The sequence below is a fragment of the Sus scrofa genome, chromosome 15 (assembly GCF_000003025.6).
Source record: "Sus scrofa isolate TJ Tabasco breed Duroc chromosome 15, Sscrofa11.1, whole genome shotgun sequence".
Classification (NCBI taxonomy): Eukaryota; Metazoa; Chordata; class Mammalia; order Artiodactyla; family Suidae; genus Sus; species Sus scrofa.
The window spans coordinates 113,300,935-113,312,421 of record NC_010457.5 but is presented as its reverse complement, the minus strand read 5'-3'; the positions used below and the strand labels follow the sequence as shown (position 1 = coordinate 113,312,421).

At 36.4% G+C, this 11,487-nt stretch overlaps 1 protein-coding gene across 1 annotated transcript in view; it reads right to left on the bottom strand.

The window, feature by feature from the left end:
* Positions 1–11,487, bottom strand: part of CPS1 (carbamoyl-phosphate synthase 1) — a 129,049-nt gene that overhangs the window by 26,665 nt on the left and 90,897 nt on the right. The window contains 5 exon segments of the mRNA XM_005672159.3: positions 576–643; positions 1,052–1,246; positions 8,428–8,609; positions 10,346–10,409; positions 10,861–10,926. Of these exon segments, the coding sequence (XP_005672216.2) occupies positions 576–643; positions 1,052–1,246; positions 8,428–8,609; positions 10,346–10,409; positions 10,861–10,926 (575 nt within the window).

Below are 11,487 nucleotides of genomic sequence, written 5' to 3'. Positions count from 1 at the left end.
TAGTTCCTTCATGTGGTAACATCTGAAGAGAGGAAGTGACAACTCATGACTTCTCCTTTGATGATAGGACTTAGTTTCAAAGTCTATTATAGAAGATACGTCTATGTCTTTCAACAATATAATTCATTTATTTAAAAAATCAGACCTCAAAAACTTAAATATTCAAACCAGAGGCACCATTAGAAGGTGCTGACAATAGTCAAAGAGAAACTGTCATTTCTGGGTATTAGAAAACAGATGCTAGTGAGAGATGTCCCAAGTTTGTTTTGGTTTTGGTTTTTGGCTTTTTAAATTGTCCTCTTTTCTAGTGTAAAACTCTCCTCCCTTCATTGGGCAAGGAGATGCCCTAAGCTGTGCTTCTAAATTTAGGACTGTAGATTCTATATTGTCACTCCTTGAAGGAAAAGCATTAAGCTGAAGAATAGTACAGCAGTCCTCACTCTGGCTGTGTCCGTGTGGAGATTTTTGATGGATTTACAGATCACTACACATCAAGGCCTAATGCTATTAGCATACAGAATGCAGTTCTGTATCTTCTGATTTTTAAAACACTGTTTTAGAAAACAATACATTACCTCAAAACATAGGAAGGTCTCAACAAACAGGGGTAGCCCACAGACTTTGCAAATTCCAATGCCTCATTCTAATTAATAGAAACAACAACAAAAATGCATGAATCATTTAAAATACTCGATAAAAATGCAGAAGAGTATCGCTAGAACAAGCAGCAACCCAACTCCTTTTATTCTTTCTCTCAAAAGACACCATTAAAATGTAAATTGGACATCATCGAAATACACAAAATTTCTAGTTTCCAATTCTAAATATCAAATCTAGCTCAAAAATAATTTGAACTTCTTTTCATTGTTGGAATCTTAGCAAGAATACCCCTATCCATTTATAACCAGTGTTTAATGGCAATCATGGAAATACAGCGACTTTAAAGTAAATTCACTAAGCACAGTGTATTCTGTCTGCCCTGTGGTTAACATCTGCGGTCGTTAACATTCAAAGGGGAACATTAAAAACAGACACATGTTCCTCTCCTTACCAAAGTGTTAACAGCTTTCCACGGAGCCTGAGCCACCTTCAGCTCATCTAAGACAGCAGAGAAGATGGAGCGATCCTCAGCCCTGTCAATCTGCAGAGGGCTTGTGCCCATGATCTTGACACCGTTCTTGTACAAAGGGACTGCCAGGTTGTTTGGAATCTGGCCCCCAACTGATATGATGCAGCCACCACATGCCTAAAAAACATGTCCTCAATATCAGCCATTGAATGATGAACAACTGTACCAATACCGCCTCCGTTTCCTTACTGAAAATGCTGAATATGACTGTGAACGTTTCATTACACCCATCGATGGATAATATTAAGTCACATCACAAAGAAATAAACATATTTAATTCTGAATTTTCAAGCACTTACCTGTTAAAATCCTTGCAGGACTCCCACACAACTACACAATGTTTACTATGTAAGACCTCCATACAACTTCACGTGAACACGTGACATTTGCATGTGTGGCAAGCAGAAAAATAAAACCCAGCCCATGACTATTTCCATCCTGTATGTTACATTATGATCAACTAATTCTTGAACTACTGTTGTAATTTCCTAAATGGATACTGATCTCTCCTCTTAACATTCGCCTCCCTGTTCCTCTCCACCCCAGCCGTTCACATTCAGATTAATCATCCATAAAACTGCTTCACCAAGTTACTCTTACACTCAGAGTTCTCCAAAGGTTTCCTTTACCCAAAGGGTAGTGTTAACTCATTGCCACCAGAGCCATTAAGACTTGTCAATCTCATCTCTGGTCACTCCACTCAGCCCCAGGAAGACTACCTACTCACTGTCCTCACTTATGAGCATTTCCACCAGCGGACGTTCCCACCACTTAACCTTTTCCTGCCTGGACCCCTTTCTTCCTCCTCCTTTCCCTTAGCTAAGCTCTTACCATCCCCACTAAGGTCCAATCTTAAATCCTGCCTCTCATTTTGGCATCCTCTCCCCTCTACTGCTGCCTTGGCACCTGTCTATAGTACCCACTTATCTTAGTATTTACCTTACAAAAAGTCCCTGAATTGTAAACCTTAATCGCTTATGAGCAGTCAAAACTGCAAGAGTTGTTTTAAAAAAAAAAAAAAACTCATCAAATCTCAAATTTTCTCAAGACTGGTGTTATAGAGGTGAAGGTGAGACAATAGGGGATGGTGGGGAATTGAATTTGGAGTTGGAAGTCCCTCCCCTATTGGTTCCTTCTGTGAAATTCCCCCTGAGGTTCAATCTTCTTGTCTGTAAAATTAGGTTAATAATACCTGCATACTTCATAAGGTTCCTGTGTATATAGATCAAATAACAACTATTAAAGGTGTTATAATTTATGTGTATAAATAAGACACTATTATTAATATTAGAAAATACTATAATATCTTATAGGCCATTGATTTTGGCTCAATTTGTTTGCCTTAATGACCCCCTAATGAACAACAAATGTGCTGAGGTAATAGACATGTTCCAAATGTATTCTGCCATTATTTGAAATTATTCTGAAATATTTTTAAAAGGGAAGAAGATAATTTCTCTCCAATAGAAGAAATTATAAGTAAACACAGTGTAACTAAGTGTTTAAATGCATTGGAAACAGTATGGAAAATAACAGCTCACATTTCTGTGTATTTATAAGTATACTTCGGCTGCTTTTATCATCATTATTTATGGTCAGTATCCATTTTTTGAAAAACTTTTAATAAGAATTATCATCTTAAGTAATAACATTTTTATTTGCTTATTATTTTTAGTTTATTATCCACATTCATACTTTAGAGGCCTAAAAACTAATTCCTCACATACATACAAAAAGTCTTCTATGTGAAAGACCTCAAAATAAATTCTAAAATTAAGGGAGAAGTAGCCACGTATGAGCAAACATTAGGGTCAGTTAAATTGAAAAGGAGCTTGAAGTCGAATAAAAAGTTGTTAATAAATATACCAATATTTTCCTAAAATTACTCTATGGAATTGATTTTTATTTTTCAATGAATTAACAACTTTAACAGCAACGATAACATAAGCTGCTACTATTTATTAAATGCATTACTACACAGCCTAGACTATGATTTGATCTTCATGGTATCACTCTGAGGCAGTTATTACTATTCCCATTTTGCAGCTAAAGAAACTGAGACTTCAAAAAAAAAAAGAAAAGAAAAGCGTTCCCGTCATGGCTCAGTGATTAACGAACCCTACTAGGATCCATGAGGATGCAGGTTTCATCCCTGGCCTCACTCAGTGGGTTAAGGATCCAGCATTGCCGTGAGCTGTGGTGTAGGGTCACAGACGTGGCTCGGACCCCACATTGCTGTGGCTGTAGCCTAGGCTGGCAGCTACAGCTCCAATTCAACCCCTAACCGCTTGGGAACCTCCATATGTCATGGGTGCGGACATAAAAAGACCAAAAAATAAATAAATAAATAAAAGAAAGAAAAAAAAAAAGAAACTGAGACTTGGTGAAGGTAAAATGACTTGCCTATATTTCTTATCTAGCAAATACAGAATTACTTGAATTCAATCTACATATTGTAAAGCAGCTATGCTTAACTAATACACCAAGTCTTTGAATCTAAAGCTAACTTTTTTTATTCTGGCCAGTTTCAAAGGTGGTGACTCTTAGAGGATAGGAGAAGAGCTATTTCTAAAACGTTTTTTTCTGGAAAGTGGTAGAAAGTAAAACTTTCGCCGCAAAACCCTATTCTCATCATTGACTTTCAGAAATATAAGACCATCACTTGGAAGACAAGTCACATCCATAGTGATGTCTTAGAGTAATGGTGCGGTGGTCTAGGGTAGGCTTTGCCTGTACAGCAAAGGGAACTCAGTAAAGAGAACATATTTGTGGGATGAAGTTAATAGAATTTTGCGGAAGAATTTTATCTTAAATTGGCCACAACTCCAAACACAGAACTTGTAGGGACTTAAGGAAGAGAACCTGGTATCTCACACAGATAAATTATTATCATTTCATAATCACATACACTTAAATAGTTTCAAGTAACTTACTGAAATAAAATGTTCTGAAATTCAGATTTGTTTCACAGACTTTTAAATGCTTTAGGTCTAAAATAATTCCTTTTGAGTCCCAGAGTTGCACTGATCTTACCTAGATTTGTTTGTAGTTTTTTGCTCTGTTTTGTTTTGTTTCTTGCTTTTTAGGGCCGCACCTGCAGCAGCATATGGAAGTTCCCAGGCTAGGGGTCAAATCAGAGGTACAGCTGCTGGCCTATACTACAGCCACAGTAACATGGGATATCAAGCCCTGTCTGCAACCTACACTACAGCTCACAGCAACACCAGCGCCGGATCCTCAACCCATTGAGCGAGGCCAGGGGGATCAGACCCACATCATCATGGATATTAGTTGGATTTGTTTCCACTGCGCCCCAACAGGAACTCCCTGTTTGTAGTATTTTTACCCAGCTTGGTTTCCTAGTTTTTTAAACTTGATCTCACTAAGCTAAGGTATCACAACACAGAAATCTTTCAGAAATCATCTTTAAGCTGAAATAACATCACAAATTTATTTTTGCCAGTGAGGAATTAAAATAACATACTTCCAATTTATTTGAGAACCTCTCAATTTCTCTTAGATGCTAATCACTTTGGTCAGTCTTTATTTTTATAGACAAATTAAATTCTGTATTACAGACAGACTGCAATTTGTGAGAAAATTTGTATTACTAACAGAAATACCATTTACTTCATTAAATAATAGCCCTGATTTTTGTAATTTCATGTATTTGCTGTAATTTACAAACCTCCACTGTTTATACATCTGTCGGTGAGATTGATCACACATTATATTAAGTCATTCAAATTTTAGTAAAAGATTTTTAACATTTGAGACAAAATCTTAAGATTATATTTAATTACAATTAAATCAAATGCTAGAAAAATGAATTCCAATCTAGTTTAGAGTCATGCATTTCCTGATGGGTTTTGCTTATCCCTAATTAACGTCTGTCACTCTTTCCTTCATTTAACTCAAGTTGTGGTACAGAGGTACAATTGTCTATATATACTTGTGTTCAGTTGTTAAAAACAGAATTAAATCATTAATCAAAGTACATCTTTATGGGGTACATTCTAGTAAATTATACATTGTAAAAGCAGGAAAAATTACATAATCAGGACTCAAACCAGATAGGGACATCATAAGTTGTCAAATATGTTGCATACTCAATCTGTTTTTTAATGAAAAAATACTAAAAGAATTAAGAAATGAGTCCTACACAGGTTCGATCCCTGCCCTTGTTCAGTGGGTTAAGGATCCAGTGTTTCGTTGAGCTGAGATGTAGGTCACAGACACAGCTCAAATCCTGCGTTGCTGTGGCTGTGGTGTAGGCTGGCAGCAATAGTTCCAATTGGACCCCTAGCCTGGGAAAATCCATATGCCTCGAACGTGGCCCTAAAAAGACTACAAGAAAGGTAGGAAGGAAGGAAGGAAGAGGAAGGAACGAAGAGAGAGAGAGGAAGGAAAGAAGGAAGGAAGGAAGGAAGGACAGACAGACGAACGAACGAACGAATGAACAAAAGAAAGAAAGAAAAGAAATGGGTCCTAAGCAGGGCTTGGAAGTAAAAGGAAATTAATGTTGTTTGTTTATGTAACTTTTCAAACCATGAGTCTCCAAAGAAAGAACGGGGAAAGGGAAAGTGTGAAGCTAACAGAGGACCTGTGTGATTCTTATCCATTGTTGTAGTCTATAAAGATTATGGCATAAGTCATCCCCAGGAAATAGATCTAATGATAGGTCTAATAAAACAGAAACACAGTGTTGGAATTTCTATAAACAATGTAATGATTTTCAGCTATATACCTCAAAATAACAACATCTTTTCCCCTATAAGGAGTATCATAAGGAAAACTGTGAACAAGGCAAAATATCATTCATCAAAACCTCATAGATGGCAGACACCAACTTCTCACTTTCTTGACTCTTCCCCATACTCACACACCAAAACATAAAAAATAAAAATGCAAATCTCTCCTCAGGAGGCAAAACTCATGAACACAATCATAAGGAATAAATGACTTCAGTTTAAAGAGTTGCTCTTTATAAAGCATAAAAATATCTGCAGCCAAAAGGGTATACCACTATTACATTTTCTATTAAAAAATATAAAAAGTGGGAAGGAGATTTCAGCATTTCTAGCATCCCCTTTCACTGAGCTTCTGATCAAGACCTGCCTCCAAATCAGCCTGTTTTCCTCACAGGGCATGTCACTTTTCTGACTTCCCCTTAATGTTGTCTTTAGAGGTGTTTCTTTGATGCCATGGAAACAGCTTTCGTCTTGAACTAGACCAAGAGAGCTGGACCAAGGGACCGATCATATTTTCTATCATCCCATGTAGCTACGTATCCTTGGGAAATCTCATTGCCCTTCTAAGTGACTCAAATGTGTGCTTTTAAATAAGTTTAGACGTGCTTCCAATTTTCTGCAAATATACTACTGAATGCCTCAGTGCCTTCAGCATCACTAGGGGCAACCAAGGTCGGATAAGGGCAGTCTTCTGAAGGTGGAGGCACATCCGTTACAAGAGAGAACTCCTGAAAAGCAGTTTCTCCAGAGAAGAAACATGCAAACTTATACAAGGAAACACACACGTATAGGTACATATGTGTATGATCTGTGCATATGATATATAACATTTCCTGTGAGATAGAGAATGCATCAACGGCATATTGTTCTTATACTCTCCAAAATAACATTTAAAATTACCTTATTATATGTAGAATCACTATACATGCCAATTAGCTTCAAATAAGGGCCAAATTTATTTCTATCATACTGAATTCAGTTATAGTAAAAGGACCTCATTAACGTCCATGTGTAGCTGTGTCCAAATGCAGTGGTAGAAGTTTTCCATATTTCTGTAAACCATTTCATGGGGAAATAATTATACGTAAAATGCCTGCTGCTATTGCTTGCAATGCTTGTTAATATTTTTAAAGCAAGTGGAATTCCCATGGTGGCTCAGTGGTTAATGAAACTGACTAGTATACATGAGACGCCGGTTTGATCCCTAGCCTTGCTCAGTGGGTTGGGGATCCGGCATTGCCATTAGCTGTTGTGTAGGTCACAGACGTGGCTTGACTCTCGAGTTGCTGTGGCTGTAGCGCAGGCCAGTGGCTACAGATCTGATTGGACCCCTAGCCTGGGAATATCCACATGCCACAGATGCAGACCTAAAAAAAAAAAAAGACCAAAAAAAATTTTTTAAGCAATTATATAATTTTTCACATATTATATCATGGGTACCAATTTTAATTAATTAATTAATTTATTTATTTATTTTTCTTTTCAGGGCATCACCCACAGCATTTGGAAGTTCCCAGGCTAGGGGTCAAATAGGAGCTATAGCTGCCAGCCTACGCCACAGCCACAGCAATGCTAGATCCAAACTACATCTGCGACCTACACCACAGCTCATGGCAACGCCAGATCCTTAACTCACTGAGTAAGGCAGGGATCAAACCCCTGTCCTCATGGATACTGGTCAGGTTCATTAACCACTGATCCTTGACAGGAACTCCCAATGAATTTCAATCAAGAATTTAAGAGTTGTAGCTTCATGGCAGTATTTTTTTTTTCCTTAAGTGACTATATTTTGCACATAGGGATGATTCTTGTAGTAGGAAATTATCTATAATGACATCAAAAGGCACAATTACTGGACATCACTTCAAAATTTTCAAGTAGTTATTTTTTTTATAAGATAAGTAAGATAACTTATTCTACAGACTTATAGTAACCCTGGATCATGAATCCACAGTGAATTATTGATACACGCAGTAGTATCAGGGTGGAGGTGGCAGAGTTACTTAAGAGAAAGCTCTCCAAAGGTACCAACATCATTCAGAATGAACTCATTGATCTTAAATTGAGGACTAATGGCTTCATCTGATAGCACAAAGAATTAACTGGCCCTTTGTGAACAACAGATTTGTCTCTGCTGAGAACCAGTCATCATTAAACCTCAACGGCACATGAACTAAAGAGAGACTGCTTATCATATGTCTAGAGGACAAATTAAATCACTTTGCAAAATATTTATTGGGGCTGTCTTATACTAGCTAATAAGTGTCTGGCACATTTTACCAAGAAGAATTTTCAGTATAGCTGGAATGCTTAGAAAGAAAAAGTGAATTTTATATGAAAAATAATCACTCTGTGCCAGTGCCTCAAGAATCTAAGGCTGAGGTAATTTTTTTTTTAATTTTTAGAGTTTCACTACAAAATTAGACAATGGAAAACACTGGCAGCTCTTTCTCCTAAGGGGAATTACAATATAAATCTACATACATGAATACACATATATAAAGTATCTACTGCATATATTCTTCTCTGTTTATTTCCTTTTTTTACCTCCTGATGGTAGATGTCTAGGATTCTCTCCAAAGACAACTCTTCAAAGTACAGTTTGTCACACTCATCAAAGTCTGTGCTCACGGTCTCAGGGTTGCAATTCACTACCACTGTCTTCTTGCCAAGTTGACGCAGTGTGCGGATACTGGATACAGCACACCAATCAAATTCCACACTGCTGCCTGCAGAGACAACAAGATTGCAGAAAGAGGGAAGAGAAGCCTGAAGTTACAACACAAAGAGAAGCAGAAATATACTGCCCATCAGTCCAGTCTGTGGGAGCTAATGCCCTTTCAATTCAATTTTTTTAAATTCAAAATATAAATGTTAGATCCATGAGGCACCCTAGATTATTAGCAGGAAAAACAAGGACTAATTAAACAATGACAAGTTGACTTGCTTTATTTGCTAATTTCTATAAGAGGTAATCTCCATATTGAAGCATTCAGAACCTCAAAGTTAATGGGAGATAACTGCATTGATTTAAAAAAAAAAAAAAACAAAAACAAAAACCTCATTTACTGAAAAGAAACTCAAAGTGAACATATTGACCTCAGTGCACAAAAGTAACAGTTAAGTTAGCCATCAGAATACTTAAGTTCTTGTTTCAGTCCTTCCAAGTGGAGGGCCAAACCCAATGATCCCTGAGGGGCCTTATAGCTCTGACATATCTTGATTGATTGGAAAGTCCTGGCCTTTCCAAGGATATCTTTTTAAGCTTGGCAAGGCCACCCCATGCAGAGTGAGTGACCTTCTAGGAAGTAATGTGAAGTATAGCAATGACCTAAAGGCCTCAAAATATCACCTCTACTGGGATGCCATAGAACTGAAAGTTCTGGGATTTGTACTAATCCTTTGCATTAAGGACTTTGTCTCCTAAAAATTCTTGTCAGAATAATAAGTTATCCAAATACAGTAGCATGTTAAATCTTACTATCAAGTACACACTTGATTATTAGCTCTGTTAATCTTTCCTAGGCCCTAAAGTAATGCAGAATTGTTACATAAATGACGTAAAATTTGAAGAGGAAGGAAGGTCTAGAGAAAAGAAGAGTAGATTCTGGTGAAAACGTTGAGGTCATTTACCTATAAGATAACTGAAATGGCAAAGTTTATACTTATAAACACTTCTGGCCTACTTCAAGATTTGGCCAAAATTGGTAAACTAGTGTATCCTGAAGCACTAGGTTAATTGTAAAAGCTAAAATAGCCTCTTCTTTAAGTAACAAAGACTATATATATTTAAATCATGTATTTCATTTCCACATTAGAATACCTTGCAAAGACTAAATGTTAAGAATACTTCTTAAGAAATATCATTGTCTATTTAAATATATACTTTGTAACTATAATAGATCTTGATTTATTATTAAATGCCTAATTTTAAGTGACTAGGAGAGAAATGTAATAACTTCTGGTGAGAGTGTTTTAATTAAATTATGGGATACTCTGCCTGTGCACCAATGAGAAGATCTCTTTGCATCTGATGTCAACAAAAGTCATATGTGAGGTCAGACACTGGGCCTACAAATACAATTCCTGGCTGATGTATAAAGTTCTTGAGCAAATACATTTCATTGTGAAGAACTATGATAGAAGAGACTAAATCAAAATGTAATTCATTCCCCAGCCCCAGTAAGAAGCTCAATTTAGTTGATGAGGATGAAAATGAAAAAGGAATGACATGGTGAATTAGAAGATGGAATTTTCAATTGAGACCCATATTTGAATCCCACTTCTACCACTTAATAGCTGTATAAGTTTGGGCATCATCTCTCTGAACCTCTATTTCCTAATTTTCAAAGTATTTATTATGACAGCAGTTACTTCACATGGTTCTTAGAATAATGGAATTAATATGTGTGAAAAGTACTATATTAACTGTAAAGTCCTATGCAGATACGAGTCATCACTTTACCAATGTGATATGGACCACAGCCCAGCACCATCATTCCATGTTCATCAAAGTTGATGTCATGCTCCTGGAGGAAAAAAATAGAAGATGTATAAATTATTACATTAGTCTTCCCTCTAAGTGAACCATATGTCCTGTCTCAGTATGTGTCATTCTGATTCTTTCCCTTGTTGACATGCATCCTCCATTAGTTTCTGGGAACCCATAAGGATAAAATACTATATAAGTTCTAATTATTCATAAAAAATTATTCAATATTTTTAACTAGTCATAAGAACACAGCACAACTGTTTGTTCATATAACCACTGTCTTTGCTTTTCACTTGTTTGATTTCATCATCTTAAGGTAGTTCTTAAAAGTCTGAACACAGAAATACATTATCATATTTGACCCACATGATATCAGTTTTGTTATCAAGATCACTAGAAAACCAAAGGTACACAAAATATATATTTCCCCATGTGGATCATTTATTAAATCTAGAGCTTTCTATGAACAGATGTTTGGCAGTTCCTACCTGACCATTATAGGTAACATAGAGGTAGTTTGTTACTGATGGGTATTCTGCAGCCAGTGTATCAATCTGCAAAAGAAAATAAATACATAAATAAAGTATGTAAACAAATAAATACACACATACATACATAAGGATTTCACTTCCTTTGTTATAGTTTTTTCAAGAATGCTTATGGATTTTTTTGTTCTGTACTCATATTCCTTTAATGCCTATAAATGTCAAATACAAAGACAAGAAAAAGGTATGTACAATCCAATTACTTTCTAATTCTAAAAGTGAGAGGAGAGGAAAAAACAATGATATGATCTAGTTATCCCTTGGGTAAAAGTGATGATACACATTCCAAAGCACTGGATCATTACAGTAGTACCTCTCATGAACGCAACAAAGTGATCACAGAGTCAGCTGGTCCCCAGAAAAACTTACTCAGTCAGCTGTCTAAAGCACCTGCAAATAAAATCTAAAATTGGAGTAAAATTATCTATGTGTAAGGATGTCTTTTGTTTGCAAATTAATGCATAGGATTTGTTACCTATGGCACTGAGCAATGGGATGACACAAATACCACAAAGCACTGGGAAGAGGGGAAGGGAACAAGATCTCACTGAACATATTTGGGAAAAGTTA